Source organism: Solanum pennellii, chromosome 7 (assembly GCF_001406875.1).
Source record: "Solanum pennellii chromosome 7, SPENNV200".
In the NCBI taxonomy this organism is placed as follows: Eukaryota; Viridiplantae; Streptophyta; class Magnoliopsida; order Solanales; family Solanaceae; genus Solanum; species Solanum pennellii.
In genome coordinates, this window is record NC_028643.1 from 69,004,890 (window position 1) to 69,024,507 (window position 19,618).

Sequence of the window (19,618 nt, forward strand, 5' to 3'; positions counted from 1 at the left end):
TTCATACCTTCTGGGCTTCTGGCTAACAAAACGAGATCTCATAAGTGGAGTCGAGGGAGGATAGGGTGTACGCAGACCATCCATACCTTTGCCTCATAGAGGTAAAGAGGTTGTCTTCGGAGGACCCTTGGCTCAAGTATTGTCAATCAAGAACCAACACTAACAAAATCCATCCCTAACATTGGCAAGAAAATGGGGAAGGTACAACATAATAGAAACAATGATGCAGTCAAGATAAGAAAAAAAATAAACAAATATATATCATAAATATCTTTTGGTAGCAAAAGCCAGCATTTTATGAGTAAATAATCCGAAATACAACAGCAAAATTACTTGTCACATCTTGACTACAGCTCCAGTGTTCTAGTACACTTGTCGCGTCTGGTTCCAAACTAACATCATTTCCCAGTTCAGGTTGTAGAAGCTAAGAGAAGTTCATGATTCAGCAGCAGTAGACTGCATACAGCAGAACCATTTTTTCTGAAACGCAGTGCAACCAGAAAAGTCATAGTCTGGAAGTTAGGTATAAATAAAGACGTAATAGTACAGAAAAACAGACGACGAAACAACATATTTTCTTTGTTCTTGGGCATTATGTGGGATCCTTTGGGTTCACCCACAAGTACAATGGGAATAGGATCTTGTTTACTCGCTAATGAGAAATTCCTCAACAAGTCCTCAAGTTATATGTTATTTACTTGTAATTTGTAAAACTGAGCATATGCATTGATCATAGATAGAGAACTAATATGATATATGCATAACATTAGGATTCAGGTTGTAGTAAAAAGACAGAAGATAGTTTACAGTTGGTTAGTAGTAACTTCCAACAAGAATCCGGGCCAGCTTGCCCATACCTCAACTAATTGCATGGCATATCTACAACCTCCCACCTCCCACCAATAACGGGTACCAAGTAACTTTGTCCACCAAGGCTAGGACACACGGGAAGAAATCACCTAGTATCATTTTGTGTCAGGTTAGGATTTGTGAACCCAAGACCTCAACCTACTTCATTGACCACCAGGACACACCCTTGGGTGCAAGAGTATATGAAATATCCTTGTAAACAGTACATGAAATATTATGACGAAATGTTTCTCCCTCCGCCACATAGAACTGTTTGACTGGGCACAAAATTTAAGAAAGAAGGATTGACTTTTGAAACATGTGGTCTAAACAAGCAATAGATACTTGTGCGACTATAAATCATCTCATTGAGAGAAGGGGTTTAAAGTTGAATAGTTTCCACCTATAGAAAGAAGTCATTCCTTAGGAATCTGAAGAAGTAGACACACGAACTAGTTGAAGCGGGTTTGATATCTACTATACATACATAAAAATTACTTTAACCCGGTGTTAATAGTATAATTTTCTGCTGCATGGGTTTTCGAACCCCCTGACCACAAGGTGGGGCTCCAAGGAAAGCAGATCATTGTCCTATATATTACGAGAGATGGAGTATCTATTATTGTTTTGGGAAATGATATTAGATGCTTCGCTACAGATGTTCTTGATTCTAGAAGTTACTTATGGGAGATGAGGTTAGAACATCAGTTCAAACAACATTTTAGACCAATACAAATTAGTACATTTACGAGCTTCATGTACCTTTTTCCTCAAACTATCAAATCTAAGACAGTAATGACAATCTGCATAATACAAGTAGTAACAGAACTAACAGCCATTATATGGGCCACGACTTACTGATTGAGGTTTTCCAAGCGTTGCTTTATTTTTGTATGCAGAGTCACCCTTTGGTGGTGAGTCTACCTTGCCACCTGTCTTCTTCTCATTTCGAGCTTTATTAAAGATCACTGTGAATCCTTCAGCTGACGATGGGTCATTGACATCCCACTCGCCGAACTTAGGAAGCGGCTGGCCTTTTTCCTGCAGAGATTAAAAATAACCATCACATATTGCAGAAAAAACTCCCTCCCACAAAAATAAATTCAGTGGGCTAAATTCTGATTGTTTGAGATATTCAACTTTAAGGCAAATTTAGAAGGCTGCAAATCATCACACTTGTGCAGTAAAGAAACAAATGCATATTAAACATTGGAAAATGGAAAAACACATTAGTTTAGGATCATGAAATGGTATTTACTGTTAAAAGGGAACATTTAAGATATTGCTTGTACTAAAAATGCTTCAGTATTACAAAGTAAGTCGAGTAGTAAAAAGATGCAAGAACATAAGGTGCTCAAGTGCACAAAAGACCACCGGAAAGGAGATACAAAAGGGCACACAAGATCTGTTTAACACAAATCTTCCAATTCCCCCACCCCAAAAAAAAAGAACTAGGAATCTGAACCAGCACATGAGTTTCAGTACACCTGGGTCTACCATTACAAAAGAATTGGGTGTGCTGCATAATTTTCTCATGGTTTTTGTTAACTATTCAATATAGACATGCATTTAGGTGAGGAAAACTAGGAATGGACCAAAATCAGTTTTGACAGCAGATGGCACCTCAGCTTGCTAAAGTAATTACTGTAGGAATAGGCTTATATCAAAACGATACAACTAAATTCGTAGAAGCAAACAGGTGAAAGTTACCATTCACATGCGAATTAATGCAAAAAGTAGTAGCATATTGTTTTATACTCTATACTTAAAAAAACTAAGAACTCAAAAATCACACTTCTACTAAAAACAGAGAGAATTGCAATGTTAATAATAAATACAAATATTATGAAAAGGATAATGTGTGTGAACAAATCATTGAAAAGTCTCACTGAAAGTGACAAAAGAAATGGCACTTGAGAAGTCCAAAACATCTATGCTCTTTTATAATTTGATTTGCAAGTGCAAAATCATTATCTGATGCAACTTCTGTGAACTCCTAAAAGTCCACACAAATGTGCATTCCCTCCAATGCTCTTGATTTCTAGTTTCTACAATGCGTTCAAAAGAAAGAATCTCTCAGGCCACTCATGTACTCCAAGACCACTCATGTACATTGGGTACATGCTAGAATATGTCGCTCCAAATTTTTCGAACAACAACAACATACCCATAATCCCACAAGTGAGGTCTGTGGAGAATAAGATGTACAAAGACCGTACCCTACCTTTGCTGGGTCCTACCTTTGCTGGGTAGAGAGGTTGTTTTTCAAGAGACCCTAGACTCAAAAGGAATATAATGAAAGAAGGATTGCTAGGAAACTATAACAACCAAATAGGAAGATAACAGTAAGGCTGAACATGTACACCTCTCATCCCTAAGACCATACCATTTGAGTTTCCAGTCTATTATCAGTTTCAAGCATTTAACTTTTAAAAAACCAAATATAAAGGACAAGAGGCTTCAAGACCCCCAAAAACACACAGACAAAAAAAAAAATAACACCTATAATCCATAAGATAGTACCCTTTGGCTTCCACTCCATCATTAGTTTTCAAGAGTTAACTTTTAGAAAACAAAACTTAAATACACACACAATAACAGAAGGGGTTTTCTTTAAATGTCTATATACTAAACCCCAAAACAAATAAGGGTACACCTCTAATCCCTAAGATAATACCATTTGAATTTCTACTCCATTATTGGTTTCAAGAATTTAACTTTCAGAACAACAAAAATTTGATCTTTTCACATGAGGTTCCAAGGAATAACCCTATCACCCCCCACACCCCACAAACAAAAAAAATCACCTTGGAAATGACTCCTTTCTTTCATCAACATAAATAACAGACATAAAATACATAGAAATCCTTAAGAAAATTATACCAAAAAAAAAAAGAAAAAATCACCCAAAAATCAAAATAATCAAGAACTACTATATTTCTTTTTTCCTTTTTTTTTATCTATCCCATCACCCCAACCTTTTCTTTTTGCAGGGGAACAAAAAACAAGCTCAAAATTAAAAAAGGGTATTTTTCTCTAAAACAAAACAAACCAAAGAAGATTATTTAAAAGAGAGAAACAAAATAAGAATCTTACCGCCATGAATTCTTTTAGACAGAAACAGAGAGAAAAATCTTTCGAAAAACAAAATTGTTTATGACCCTTTTCTTGATTTTTTGTGAATCTTTTTTGGTGTATAAATAAAAAAAAAAAGGAAAGAGAAATTCTCTCCTTTTTCTTCTTTCTGTCTCTGCAAAATGGAAACGGAAATGGTAGAGAGAAGGGAAGAAGAATATGAAAAAAGGGAAACAGACTCAAAAAGGTAGATAGATAGACGTACAGCTGGCTTCACTGTGGGCCCACTTTCAGGTTATGTTTTTTTTTTTAAAAAAAAATTTCCTCTATCATAATCAAATTTAAATTAAAAAATTGACATAATAACTAAATATGTCATTTAACTTGACTTCAAATTACATTTATTTGGATATGCACAAATAGACACTTAAACTTGTATAAAGTTAAACAAATAGACACATGTGTTTTACATGTCTTTTTTATCCTACGTAGTGTACTACGTGTATTGTGTCATGTAGGACTCATGTGTTTATTTATATAAAAGTTGGATAGTTAAAGTGTCTATTTGCGCATTATGAAAGTTGGAGGTCAAAGTGAAAATTTGAAACCAAGTTTAGGGTCCAATACATGTATTATGCCTAAAGAATTTGGCACAAACGTTTCTCATTCTAACTACTTTTACTCATGTTTATTCTGTTGTGGATTAAATTTTAAGTGTAAGGCTAAAGTATTCATCATCCCCCTAACGAAAGACTAAATAGAAACATGTGACATAATCTTATTTGTTGATTCGATAGTTAATAAATGTCGAATCGGTGGATAAGATTATGACAGATATTTATTCGTTAGTATAAAGGGTATATATCGTTTTTGGACGGCAGGGACACCAATGTCCCACAAATATGACGAAGGGTATTTGTATCGTTTACGACAATTCGGGGTATCCACTAACTCATATTGCATTTGATGTATTTATTCATAGAAAAAATGATAAATATACCCCAAACTATCGTAAATGGTACGCAAATACCCTCCGTCAAACTTTTGGGATATTTGCCTCTATCGTAAAAAAACTAGATCAAGTATTGTCTAAATTTGTATATATATACACGTTTCAAAATTAAATTATGAGACAATGAAGACCATTAATATGAATGGCATTGTGGCAAAAAGTATAGCTAGAGTCTTCTCCAACTAAGCATTTAAAATCTTATGTAACGATTTCGAGTCATATAAATAAAAAAAGTTTAAAAAGAAAAGTTGATAGAAAACATGTTCCTTGTAAAGGATAGTTTAATATATGTATTTATACAGAGTTCATGAAAGAATTCCACTTCAGAAGATCGTATAATGTAGGCAGTTTACTCTTTCACACATACATTACTAGTTCATATGTAGTTTGAACTCATCACTTAAGAATGTATAAAAAATAATTTTATCGTTATTTTAAAACTCGATTGATGATATACAAAAACTGAAAATTTGTGTTGGAAACCCCGAGAAAGATTGCATAGCTGGAAAACAATAGTTTAGGCCAAGCTAGTGATTATAGTGTGGCTCAAAATATATATAGTACAAGTTGATTATAGGCCATAATAGTTTTATGGAATTAATTGATCTCTTTACAACTGGATCCTCTTGTTTTTTGTTTACCACTTTCTTGGAGTAATTTAACACTTTGATTTTTAACTTCAAAAAAAACAATGACATAGAAATTTGTTATTTAAATCTGTAATTCTGTGTCATACACTATATATATATATGTGTATGATGATGCTTGTGTTTTTCTATGGACATCTCATACTTAGCTGGCTAAAATTATGGTTTTTATACCTATGTTTCTATACACTAGCCGCTATTTTCATCGATGATTCCAAAATAGTGTACAAAGGATCGTTACAATATTGTTTATTTGAACATTGAAATAAGTTCTTTAAGGCCTGGTCGAAGGGGCGGTAGACTTGAGATGGTTTATTTGAAATTTTCGTTGATTGATGAAAAATTACGTTATTCGTATATGATTAAAATTAAATTTTATGTATATATAGTAGTTTGTAGATGTTTGTTCATATTTGAGTTTCTTTAATAGTGAAAACTTCTGACTCAAATATTGCTAGTAAGTCATTAACAAACGTCTTGACAAAAGCAAGTATATTTGTTGTTTCTGTCCGCTTTTACTTATTCAAATCCAAATAAGTTAAATCAGCTCTATATGAATAGAACTGCACAACATATACAAATACAAAATCTTAGCTTTACTCTTGTCTCTGCTTTAATTTGTTTGACTTACTTTTCTTTTTAGTCTGTTTCAAGGGGGGGGGGGGAAACGGTGTTTTTATGAACTTTTAAATTCCAACATTTTATGTGCCATATTTCCTAAAATACTTTTCATTTTCTATGAGTCTATGACCAAGGAGAAGTCTAGAATGGTTTAGGAAACAAATGGGGACTAGATTGGATTTGTCTTTTTGAAGTGGATTTAGTACACAAGGCTATATCTCTGAAGTGTTTTTTTTAAAAATTTATTAACAACGTTCAGGAAAACCTGCGGTCGCTACCTTTCTAGTGCACTGGGAAGTGTCAAAGTTACTAATTCAATATCCTATGCCCTCTGGACACATGAAAATGTTTGAAATCGAGGGTCATTTACTTCGTGAAGAACCTTTCATTTATTTTTGAAGAATACAACGCGTCTTAAATTAACATTACAAAGGAAAGAAGAAAAAGAAAACGAAGAAGTAGAAGTTACAGAGTCATCTCTCTGGTTGAAGACGCCCTGCTAGATCTAATCCGTTGCAAGCACTGTCTATCATAAATAGTCTGAAACACTAACCTGCAAAACAAAAACAAATATATACACTAAGGTAAACAGAAATGATCTCAGTCCATCTAATACGTCCAACTAAAGAAATGTACAGTGTTCCATTACAGTTGATGAATCATATGAGCTTATACAACACTAGGACAAAAGGAACAGTCCGAAACGAAATTTTAATGGAATTATCATCTTTTGAGGTCATCTCATTGAACAACCATCACATACTATTCCAATATTTACCATTGTTGTCCAGTTAAATGATCCATCAAGAGCATCTCTGAATTCTATACATGCAATATCACATTGGTAGACAAAATTCTCAATGAGTTTCCAATCTTCAGACTTACCAAAAACAAAAAAAAAGGATTACACAAGCTCTAGGACAAGGGCGGAGGCACCTCCTCCTCCATTGCAAACACCAGCAGCTCCATATTTGCCATTTTTCTGTCTCAACACCTGCAAACATTGTATTGAGAAAATAGATTTGAAGCAAACGTCAACGGACAATAGATTTATCAATATTCATGTCAGAAGAAAAGATCATAATAGGACATTAAAAGAAACAATCATTTGAACTTAAAACACCAAAATGTTGCAGTAGTGACACGTACCCCGAGAAGTGTAACTAATATACGAGCTCCACTGCATCCAAGAGGATGCCCCAAAGATACAGCCCCACCGTGTACATTAACTTTTTCCTGAGTGAACAAACAAAAGGTTACTATCATTCTGTGCTTGTTCCACACTATATAAAGTACCACCAGACCAAGTAAGTTACGACTTAATGTGATCTTATCCTTGTTCCATTTTCGTATAAAAGCATATAATCGAAAAACAGTTTTCTTAGATAATACATCCCGACTGAGAGTGTCGAAGTTAAAGAGATTAACAAATTTTGTATCTCAAGATTTAATAAGCATATAGGATAGATGCAGCACTCACTGGATTAAGACCAAGCAGCTTTTGATTTGCAAGAGATACCACCTGCAAGTAAGGTCTGCTAAGGAGGATGCTCACACAAATGAAACAGGCTAGTTTAAAAGAAGTAGGTAAGAGTGCATACAGCAAAGGCTTCATTTATTTCATAGTAATCAATTTGAGAAGCCTCTAAGCTAGCACTTTTGATAGCTTTGGGAATTGCTAGAGCAGGTGCAGTTGTGAATAATTCAGGTTCCTGCAAGATTAAATTTAGATGAGAACAACAAGAGCGTAAGTTTAACCACCAGATAAGGAAAGAAAAAGGTAATAACCATTGGTACTCCAAAATCTTACACAAGGAGTGCCTAAACTCTATTCTCAAATTCATAGACATGAAGTACCTGAGCAGCATCCGCGTAGCCTGAGATCTTTCCAATAACATTTAATCCTAGTTTTATAGCCTTCTCTCCACTTACTAAGACCAATGCTGCAGCACCATCACTGAAAATGAAAGATTTCTCTTGTCAACAAATTTTATTGGAAAAGATAAACGAAGAATCTCTTGAAGTTATCATATTATGATTTCCAGTTTCAAATTTTCAATAGGGTTCAACAGCCAGTACTTATCATGTTTCACTGAACTATTCACATTTCAGGTGAAAGATGTTCTTAAACAGCATAGTAGATGACCTAACTAACTAAGCTCCCACTATGGACGCAAAGTGTAAGAAATTACTTTTTACAAATGAACCAGAAATGTAAAGATATAATTGTAACTGTATTCAACAAATCTTTTTCAGCCATTGTTTGGGATGCAGTAATTAAAGAGAGAGAAAGTTAGTGCAAGTAAATTTCAGAGTAGTTAACCAAGATTCTAGAAGTAGGAAATGCATTTATTGGTTAGGTTAACAAAAAGTTATTGTTAAACAAACACGTGAGAACAAGAAAAACAGAACATGGTAGAAAATTAAATCCACGAACCTTATGCTAGAAGCATTACCAGCAGTAACAGTACCATCTTTATCCTTAAAACTTGGTCGGAGTTTTCTCAATTTTGCACCATCAAACTGGCAAGAAAAACACAGAAATTATGAGTGATGAAGGCAGGAGACTGTAGGCAGTATAAATGCATGTGCCTATATCATAACATCTTTTAAGTACCAAAGAAGTAAATTCATATATCTAATCCTTTTAGTACTTGGAAGGCACAAATATGAAGGTCAAAATAACTAGTCAGAATATTCGCTTCATCCCCTTCAATAAGAAACTACAGTGATTTAGAAGTTGCATTTAGCTTCATTTTCTAGCTATTCCACTTTACTTCCCTTATGGGGAGTAGGTCTGAGAGTGGCAAAATTAATTCTCCAAGAGCGCTTCACGAGAAAAAGTAGAGGAGCCCATACATGTATGGTATTAGTTTTGCTTTGACTAATAAATTGTCATATTAATGTACTCACCTTTCCTAGACCGTCATCCTTGTCAACAATAATGGATGGCTTTCCTCTTCCTCCAGGCACCTCAACCTGAACATTGTCAGAATTCATTAGAACCGTAAAATAAACGAACTGAAAAGAAGTTGCTTTATTTGAGTATGAAGAAATATCTAGAGACCAAGTGCTAATAACTTTTACCGGTACAATCTCCCATGCGAAAGCACCTGCTTCCTGAGCAGCAATTCCACGTTCAAAACTTTGAACTGCATAATCATCCTGCATATATAAGAGAGATATAAGTGCTTGACTTCTTCAGGCTTCAGAAAATAAAAGACTTCAGCAAATCTACTTAGCGGATAGCTGAAAACTAAGAGAAAACAGAATGATAATCCACTTTAGTTGCGTGTGGCAAACAAGTGGAACAGGGAATAGAAAATCAAAATGGTTCAACATTGCATAGAAATAATGACACAGCATTAGAAAGAGCAGACCACATGTACCACAATAGTTATTGTTTCTCATAGAAGCTTCAACAAATGGTGGTATCAATTATCAAACATCAAAAGAACCAAAAACAAAGATAAGGAGGAATAGATATGTAAGTATAAATTAGAAAAACCAACAGTAGAAAAATCTTTGGTATATGGAATTAAAGTCAGAGCCAAACTTGCAGCACGATGCAAATTATAGAAAAACAAATATGTATATAAAGACAAACCTGCTCCTCTCTTGTAATTTTATGATTTGAAGCACATGTTTCTGCACAAACTCCCATACCACAATCCTTATAAACATCAGTCAAACCATCTTTAAGCATTCCATCAACCAGACTATCATGTCCAAGACGAGATCCCTTCCTGTGATTATGGCATTGATCAATGAAGTGATAAAACAGAATTGAAGAACGATATTAACTAATAAGAACTTTTGTAATGGAAAAAAATAGAAGTGACCAGCGCAACAACTCTACCGTATTACGAACAATACATTAACCATATAAAACTCAGTGGGGAGAGATCTATAATTTATGTCTGACTGGGAACAGATCATAAAACTCAACGGGGAGAGATCTAAAAATGTATGGCTGATGAGGAACAGATCATAAATGGGTCAAGGTGCAAGCCTGAATAATAAGAAGTGATGAAAGCTGGTTAACAGGAATATGAACTGGCTTTGGAATTGTTGATTAAGCATGTGAAGAACTTAAGATATCGGGACAACACATGTACGCTGTTGAAGCACAAAAAGATAGGTTCGAAGTTGTAGACATATTTATAAAATGTGCCTTGGGAAAGTAGTAAGAAAACAGCACCACTCTTCCTAAAGTGTGCGACTCGAAACATATCATTTTGTATCACTATCCTTCTTTGCTAAGGGAGACTGAGGTGCTTCTTAAAAGAATTTGTATTATCACAGTGGTTCAACTTTTGAAGAACGCAAACCTTGCTTCTGCAATGTATTTGGGAACATTGGACATGCTTTCCATTCCACCAGCCACAACCACCTCATTGATGCCCAACTGAATACTTTGAGCTGCAAGCATAGTTGCTGCAAAGCCATATAAAATTATATATTGTCAAAAAAACAAATACCTCTTTCACTCTCATAACAGTTATTAAAGGGGACAGAGGTCTCCAGGAAATAAATACAACAGGAAGGTGCATACCTTTCAATCCAGATGCACAAACTTTGTTCACAGTGGTGCAAACCACCGTATTGGGTAGTCCTGCACCCAATGCAGCTTGCCTAGCAGGAGCCTGTCCCAGGTTTGCACTGAGGACATTTCCAAAGAAGACTTCTTCTACTAGTGATGGATCAACATTTGCTTTCTTAAGAGCACCTAAAGTTCAACCAACAAAGGGATTAACTGAAACTCAAAGAAATTATTATTGCCAGTCAATTGGGTTTCTATGATGAAATAACTATGAAAATAGCTAGAGTCCTACCCTCAATGGCTATTGATCCAAGTTTTGTGGCTGGCAACGAGGAAAGAGAACCAAGGAAGCCCCCCATTGGAGTACGGGCAACACCAACAATGCAAACATCTGTTCACATTAAAGCACAAATACTGAGCAATTATCAAACACCAACAATGCAAACATATGTTCACATTAAAGCACAAATAATGAGAAATTATCAGAAAACACAGTTTGGAAAATCTTTTTCACAACATAGCAAACCAAAATCTAGAAAAAACAAAATACAACTATGATGCACCAATTTACCTGATAAAAGAACATCAAAAGAAAGAGAGACGCCGAACTCGATGAAATACTGTTTTGACAATGTAGACAATATCAATCAATCATCTGAGCCTCAGTAGGCTGTCTGAGTCTTTTGTAGCGGGAATATCAGCAGAAAATTTATGGTTTTGAAAAGTAGAAAAATGTGCTACCAGTTTGTGGACTCTCCATTTTACATAAAATAACAGTAAGAAGAGCATTCCACTCTAAAGGTTTCAACTAGAGATTATTAAAAAAAAGAAGGTTGTTTTAAGTAACTGAAACTACAAGTTAACCTTGCAATGTGCATTTGAAGCTTTTGCATTTCGTGAACAAATATCCAACTGACCATACAAAATCAAGACTTGCCAAATGAAATCCACATATATTAGCAAAAACCCAGGTCAGATTCAACAGTGTCTCATGGTAAGACTGACTTATAGAAATGCTCACACTTTCAGTTTGTTAGGAATGTGGAAAATACGAGACAGATAAAAAAGATTATTTTTCCTCTTTATGTAAAAGAGACAATATCCTCCAAATAGAAAGCAACTTATTTCCTAATGACTATCTATAGAAAACTACTTTTTAATGATTCTTTTTTATGATTGAAAATTTTAATGAAAAAATCAAATACAAAAATGGACAAAACACTAAGTTCTTGTGTAAGCATAGAAGGTTGTTCATCCATGTGAATAGCCATGGGACCAAAGAACACCCCTGGCTACTAATAAATGGTCACCATGAAAATCAAATTTGCATAGATCATAGTGCTGGCTCATACACAAAGCATCAACAATCAACTGGCTATCTTTACATCAAATAAAGATTCTAGGCTAGGTACTAAGAGAGCATAAGTTGTTACCTCTAGGCTTGATGGTATCTGCTGCTGCTGGAGCCATTGTGAATATGTATGAAAATGGATGTCCGTTTCACCCAAAACTAATCAGGTCTCTTTCTATCAACAAAAGGAATCACAATACCATCAATAGAAAAAAAATTGTATGACCCAAATATCACCTAAATTTCATATTATATATCAAATCATAGCAAAGAAAAAAGCATGAGAAATGAAAAACATAGCCTCAACTACAACACATCTACTATACTATCTTTCCCAAAGATATTTTCACACATTAATCAGCACCATCAAGTCATAGATTAGCTAGTGCACTATGAGCCAAAAAATGTGAAATTCGTCTTAAAATAATATTTTTTTTCTAATTCCTTGATAGAGGGTGTGATCGGTCTGAAAGAAAACATTTTTCAATTTTCCTTTTGGAAGATAATAAATGAGGTAAATGACTTCTCTAACGAAACGAAAGTAGAAAAACAAAGTTCCACAAGTAACATTTCACCTTGATTGGGTCCTCCCAACCTCTACACAACTCATCTTTTTCCCCACCATCCCACAACTCTACCCTAAACCCACCTCACATGTTTGTCTAAGTTAAATAAATACAACTATTTCAAGAAATGTATTTTTTTACACAAGCAACTTACTAAGAAACCCAGCTATTTTCCTTAAAAAACATTTTTAATGGAAAACTCCTTCGTACGGAACACGCCCTATAAGTGAGACTTGAAAACAGGCTCATCAAGCAAATGAATATTGAAACAAAAAGGGTGACAGTATGCGATCTAGAAAATGATGAAATGATTCACTAAATACTGTAAATCCATAGAACTATATACGCCTCACCTGATTCGCTCGCAGATCTAAACTAGAAAAAAAAAAGAATTTCAAATTTCTAGCATGAACTTGCATGGAATTTAGCATAAATTTGGTAAGTAAAATCCAAGATTAAAAAAAAATTGAGATGAAAACACAGAAATGCTGATTGGTAGAGACTGATTATGAATTGAAATACCTCAGAAGTTGAAGGAGATTTCGATGATTTCAATGGAGCAGAGCACAAAGAAAGTGAGTGAAAGCTGAATGTGCATTTTACAGGGAAGAAGAAGAGGACTATATATAGATAACCCGGTGACCGGGCGGTCTGTTTTGTTCCTAGACCGGCTTTATTGCTAGGTGTCCCATATCTAACATTAGAGGCCGATTAAATTTTGATTTTATCAGCGAAATATTCACATTGGAGTATAATGTTCCTAGAAAAGACGATTATCCATTTCATTTTGCTTTTAAAAAGTATTTATTACTCTAATTAATTTTAAAATAACTTTTTCAATTAAACGAATTTTGATAATTCATATTATGGGATTATTTGGTTGGTGGGATAACAACGATGGCAAAATTTATTTTATATTTGATAATAATTCTTAATTAATTTATGATTAATTTTTATTAAAGTAAAACCTTCAATATGTTTAAATTTTGAGAAAAGATTTATTTATGGTTTTAATATAAAGTTAGTTTAGTTATATCGTTTTAGTATAATTCTAATTTTGTAAAGCTATTTCTTTCAAGTGTAGTTAATTATAGTTCGATCATGTTACTAATTAAAATATCTTTAAAATAATAAAATATTATAATCAAATTTTGAAAGATGCTCGTATATGTTTATTTATTTTAAGAAACTTGATTTATATACTTTATTTTAGTAAGAAATTACTGAGTTTGAAGGTGTAAACAAGAAATGAAGGATTGTGACTTTTCTGAAGAATAGTGATTTTGCTGAAGATTTGTATGACCTTTATTACAGCTTGTGCCTTTTCTAAAAGGTTACGCATTTTTTAAAGAGTCGTGACAATTGTGAAATGTTGTCTTTTTTTTATCAAATATTATGACATTTATCCTTTGTTCACTATAAATAAAGAGATTTTTTCTCATTTTTTGATACGAAATTTTCACTTCTCTTGCATATATTTTTTACAAAATAAAATTGATCATATCTGTATATGTGATTTTTTATTGTTATTTTAAGCTCGTTAAAATTATCAAAATTTAAAATATCACTACTTCTTTAATAATTAATCTATTTTACTATGAGAAAAATTAATCTCTAATATATAAATTTCTTAAGAATACAACAAAATTTTATAAACTCAAAAAAGTTTTTTTTCTTTTCATTTTTTATTATTTTTACTTTGGTAATATGAATAATAACGACCGAGACTCTGAAGAATTGGTTGGTGGGCCTGAGTTAGTGACAGGAGGCGGCAGAGGCGAACACATGTAAAATAAGTATTAAAGGTGAAGTGTCAGTTATAAAATTTATTTATATTTCCCATATTATATTATTTATTTATTTCTTAAAAATTTTCATTTCCTAGAAAAAACAAAAAAATATTTTTCTCTCTACCAAACACACTGTTGTTTAATTATTTCTTTTTTAACAAAATAGAAGATTTCTTTCTCTTTTTTTCATTTTTTATTTTTCTTAAATTTTATTTTGGATGGAATCTGATAGAAATATTTTCTAAGTTTGTGTGTGTAATTTAAGTGCATAGTACAGAGATTATGTTACAGTGGCACGTGAACTTTGAAAGGTACTCTGCCATAATTGACTAAAAAAAATATTATACTCCTAATAAAATACTTTCGTAAATGGTGATCTTTTCGCTTCGTATTAATTATTTTCTCTGTTTTAAAAAGGATAATCCAATTTGATTTTGAATGGAATTTTAAAAAAAGAAAGAAATTTTTTTAATTTTTATAGTTATAAATTAAAGTTATGTCAAATCTACCAAAATGCCTTTAAATTTTATTGTCTTAAACATGTCACATGAAAAGTTAAAGTTAAAGTCTTGCTAAAAAAGGAAAGGGATCATTCTTTTTTAAACAGACCAAAAAGGAAATAGGATCATTCTTTTCTTTTTTAAACGGAGGAAGTAATTATTATTATAAGTAAATTCGAATTTATATCTTTAAATATGGAGTTATTTTTTATTAAAAAGTATTTTATTCATTATATAAAACTTTTCGGTAAATTCAGAATTAATCAATTTTTGATATAAAATTGAATATCGAGAGAAAAAGAGCTTAGGTAAACTCAAACTTATAAAAAGTTTAGCAAAATGATTGAGATTTTCCTATTTTCAATTTGAAAAAAAAAAATCTAATAAATTAAAAATAGAAATTTTGAATATAATCAAACTTTAAGAGGAAAAAAAGAGTGTAGTTAGTCTCACACAGAAAACATCGAATATTTGTAAGTGATGTACCAACCACTCCAGGGAGATGTCTGCTAAAATACTCATTTAATATAATTTATATTAAGGTGTTGGAATTTGAAAATAATATAAATAAACTATAGTTTTGATAATATTTTACATTATTTAATTCACATGTCAAAAATATTGTTACGTCTCACACTGCCAAACCCACAACAGCCAGTTTGAGGTGCCCTTGTTGACTTTAATTAGTCTAAATGGGCTGCTATAATGCTATTATAGCATAACATTTGATTTTTAAACTAATTAAAAAAAACAAATTATTTGATCTATTAATTTTGTTTTAGATTATATTAATTTAACGGAAAAGGGCCTAAAATACCCTTGAAGTATTGAAAATGGTACAAAATTACCCTTTATCCACCTATTGGCTTCAAAATGCCCTTTTCATCCACCTATTGGCTCCAAAATACCCCCGTCATCCACCTTTGAGTTCAAAATTGACTACTTTTTAAATTATTTGAAAATTAAACTCTTTAAATATTTTTTAAAATACTTGGCGTTCAACTATTGGTTATAATTTTAATTTATTAATATAATTATAAACCAACCCACTACCCACTCATTACTAACTAAACCTCACCCAATTAATAATCCAATTATAATATCAAAATCGTCATAAACACTACTAAAACACGATGAAATTATAGATTCCTGAAAATTACATCCAAAATTATTCGAGTTCGAATTGAAGACCCAATTAAATTTTGGTTGAGCCACTTATTTAGGAGGACACTTTCTTTTAAAATTGAATAGAAATTTATGATTAAAGGTCAAGAAATATATACATCCCGAATTAATTCATGCATTTTTTTTAAATATAATTTTATAAATATTTATGATTTGTTTTAAAACCTTTAATATATTATATTTGAAAAAAAGTTAACTATGAAGTAACATCACATAATTGAGACGTAAGAATAATTAAGATGAACATAGTCAGACTTTTAAGTTTATCGGTGATTTTTAATTAGCCACTTGAATGTATGATAATTTACTTCTATAATTTTTAAAAACACCAATTGGTAGTAGCTTGCATTAATAATGTGACAGGTTTATTAATTTAGAGGGATTTAATTAGTAATGGGTGGATAGTTGATTGATTTATAAATTATAATAATAAGTTAAATTATAACAAATAGTTGAGCGCCACGTATTTTAAAAAATATTTAAGTAGTTTAAATATAAAACAGTTAAATAAGTGGTCAATTTTGAACCAAAAGGTGGATGACAAGGGTATTTTGGACCCAATAGGTGGGTGGGAAGGGTATTTTGGAGCCAATAGGTGGATGGAGGGTAATCTTGTACCATTTCCAATACTTTAAGGGTATTTAGGCCCTTTTCCGTTAATTTAATATTTTAATATTTAAAAACTATAAAAAAAAAAGTATTATAAATTGTAATATTTTACATATCAATGTGATGAAAGAATACATCGCAAAATATTAGTTAAATTTTTTTCTTTTAACTCTAAAAAGAAAATTATAACAATTAAAAAGAAACGAAGACAATTTCTATTATTTTGTCCCTTATTCTGAATAAGATATTTTGTCTAATCAATATTATGCGTTTGTAGGGTCATCTTAGTGCATATGAATCAAATAAAAGCACAAAGAAATTAATAAACTTTTTTATAATGGTGCGGTTATATTAACACAAGTAGTAAGTACTACGTAAGTGGAGAAAAATCAAAAATGTCAATTATCATTAGTCATAAGTCAAACAAATGGAAGGATATTTTGAAACAAATAAAAAATAATTAGTAGAGATGGCTGATGATAATAATAATAATAATAATAATAATGAAAAAAAGGTCTATTTTATGAGCATGATAATTAATAGGCATAAAGTGAAGAATGGTATTATTATTTTTCTCTCTATAATTCTTACAATTATAATGATATGCTCTTACTATTATCTCTAACTAATATTTTCAGATGGCTATTTACATTTTTGATATTATTTCATTATATATTGAGGTTAGTGTACAGAAGAGGAATAGAAGTCGAGAATAGTATTATTAGGTCGATTTAAATTATATCGTAGTCGATTTGATTTTTTTTATAAAAAATAAAAAGTGCACAGAATAGCAACCATTTAAATGATAATAAATGCTATAGCTACTATTTTGGAAATGTGTGATTCATAGCCATAGCCGTCTAATTGTATATATTAAAATTTTATATAATTCGATTGTTGATTGATTCAGAATTTGTATATGATTGTCCTAGCTATTTGTATAGTATGAATTATGAAAAAGTAACAACAAATTACCTTGTTTTTATATCTACAAGCGAAATATATAAACAGAATTCTGAAAAATTTCTAAATGTATAAATACAGAATTTGTGTGTACATCATATTTGTATATTTGCAAGCGAAACATTAAACGCAATCTCCATAGCAAATGAAATTATAGTTATAGAGCGCAAATATGAAAACTACAAGTATAGAGCCTTATTGTGTCTATTATGTTAGCTATTTTTGAAATTTTCTCTTTAAGAATTGTGATATCACCTCAACCTAAATATATATTTATTTTATTTTGAACGATAACTTATGGTATATTTTTCAATAAGTAAAAAAAAACATAGATAATAATTCAACACAGCAAATTAATATATACCTGAATATCCCTTTGATTATCTACTAAAAAATGGTGATAAAGTAAAAAGATAGGTGTATATGTAGAGAAAAAGATAGGAAATAGAGATATCAATAGGTTAGTACATTTGATAAAGTCTTGAGATAAATTAGCCCATTTTAAGTGTGCTTAGGTCAATTATAATTTTAAGCAATGTCTATACTTTTATTTTAAGAAAATAATCAAAATGATCCTTCATGTATAAGGATTACTTTATGTTGATCGTTAATATATTCCACATAATATAAATGGCCTTTAATGTATTATAAAAGAGGATCAATTTGATCATTTAACCGAAAACTAACAGATACATCAAAAAATCAGGTTAACTTTAACATTGGATCCCACTTGCAAAATTTAAAACACTCAAAGTTTTCTCTTTCCCCTTTGATCTGTTCAGAAGAGCTCGTGGATATAATCCTTTTGCTCCTCGATCATTTAAGTAAACTTCCATCTTCTCATTTAACACAAATTTCACTATAAAATGTCAAGAAAAATGAAGTTTTTCTCTTTTTAGTTCATCTCTGAATCCCTAATTGTTACTCCAATTCAAAGATGATAAGTGATTTTTAATAGAAAGAGATTATGTAAGTCTTTCATTGTCGTCATCTAAAAAATTGACTATTTTTAAAGATAAATACAGAAGATCTAATCAAAACCCTATTAGAAGGTGACGAAATTGATTCACGATCAACGTTTTAGATTTCGAAATTAGTAAAGAAACGGAGTGAAACTGAAAGTATATTGAAAGTATTTGAAAATGGACAGTAGCACCGTGCAATAACATTAGTTGAAAGGAAGATTGAGACAAAATCGATATCTCTAAATAGAAATGAGCTTGAAAAAAAGAGAACGAAAAGGTGAAAAAATGAAGAGCAAATTGATTAATGTCAAAAATGGAGAGAATGTGTGTTGGTATATTATCTTGTATGACTACTCTAAATTTGATATCTAAATTGCGATTTGATCTTTTGAATCATGGTGCAAGTCAGTTTCTGTAGGTTGATCGTTAATCTTTAGTGTATGTAATTTGTATATACAATTTCTTTTCTAAAAAATATGGTGCTTTAGCTCTTATAATTGAAGTGCAGATTTTATATTAAAAATTTGATTCCTTGTAATTGTAGAATCTGGTCATATTTTATTGAGAATGCCTGGTGCATCAACACGGAGAATTCTAATGTAAATTGAGCATATATATGTGCTTACAATCAATGGAAAAATTTGGTGCATTGAAACATTTTATTAGCACATCTGGTGCACTTTTAATGAACACACTCGTGTCTAGTGAAGTTCGGAATGAATATGATGTACGTAGATCTTATTCTTACCTTGTGAAGATAGAGATAATTTCTGATAGACTCTAGGCTTTAAGAAATTTACTTCAAAGTAGATACATCCAATGAAATGTCTATGATAACAGGGAAGTGATGCAACTTTTGAAGATCTGTTTGCTTGCAAAACAATTTACGTAGCTCTGGTGCTTATCAAGGGTTGGGACCATTTGTCTAACTCCAAGATTATT

General features: G+C 31.8%; 2 protein-coding genes across 3 annotated transcripts; both read right to left on the reverse strand.

The window, feature by feature from the left end:
- Window positions 1-235: 235 nt before the first annotated feature.
- LOC107026361 (protein NOI4) lies at window positions 236-4,138 on the reverse strand. The gene is made up of 3 exons (XM_015227305.2): window positions 3,946-4,138; window positions 1,708-1,890; window positions 236-480 (listed from the first exon to the last, which is right to left on the reverse strand). The coding sequence occupies exons 1-3, from the start codon at window positions 3,949-3,951 to the stop codon at window positions 436-438; spliced, it is 234 nt and encodes a 77-aa protein (XP_015082791.1). The 5' UTR covers window positions 3,952-4,138; the 3' UTR covers window positions 236-435.
- A 2,412-nt stretch (window positions 4,139-6,550) lies between these two features.
- Window positions 6,551-13,344, reverse strand: LOC107026360 (acetyl-CoA acetyltransferase, cytosolic 1-like). Of its 2 annotated transcripts, none has more exons than XM_027918573.1 (15): window positions 13,187-13,344; window positions 12,181-12,242; window positions 11,040-11,138; window positions 10,760-10,933; window positions 10,536-10,641; window positions 9,812-9,950; window positions 9,292-9,369; window positions 9,118-9,183; window positions 8,642-8,727; window positions 8,062-8,161; window positions 7,806-7,916; window positions 7,685-7,726; window positions 7,354-7,440; window positions 7,090-7,198; window positions 6,551-6,757 (listed from the first exon to the last, which is right to left on the reverse strand). In XM_027918573.1, exons 2-14 carry the CDS (start codon window positions 12,215-12,217, stop codon window positions 7,109-7,111), a joined length of 1,215 nt encoding a protein of 404 aa, XP_027774374.1. In that variant the 5' UTR covers window positions 12,218-12,242; window positions 13,187-13,344; the 3' UTR covers window positions 6,551-6,757; window positions 7,090-7,108. The 2 variants fall into 2 exon arrangements, with proteins under 2 accessions (XP_027774374.1, XP_015082790.1); XM_015227304.2 differs by having other exon boundaries at window positions 12,181-12,273.
- Window positions 13,345-19,618: the final 6,274 nt, after the last annotated feature.

What these genes read in the sequence shown, in the direction of transcription:
- LOC107026361 (XM_015227305.2), bottom strand. An exon ending in CGCTTGGAAAACCTCAATCA is followed by an intron (nt 481 to 1,707) that starts GTAAGTCGTGGC and finishes ACTGCGTTTCAG; the next exon opens with AAAAAATGGTTCTGCTGTAT.
- LOC107026360 (XM_027918573.1), bottom strand. Translation starts at nt 12,217, where the DNA reads ATGGCTCCAGCAGCAGCAGATACCATCAAGCCTAGAG. An exon ending in AAATACATTGCAGAAGCAAG is followed by an intron (nt 9,951 to 10,535) that starts GTTTGCGTTCTT and finishes CCATAATCACAG; the next exon opens with GAAGGGATCTCGTCTTGGAC. An exon ending in AGCTGCTTGGTCTTAATCCA is followed by an intron (nt 7,441 to 7,684) that starts GTGAGTGCTGCA and finishes TTGTTCACTCAG; the next exon opens with GAAAAAGTTAATGTACACGG.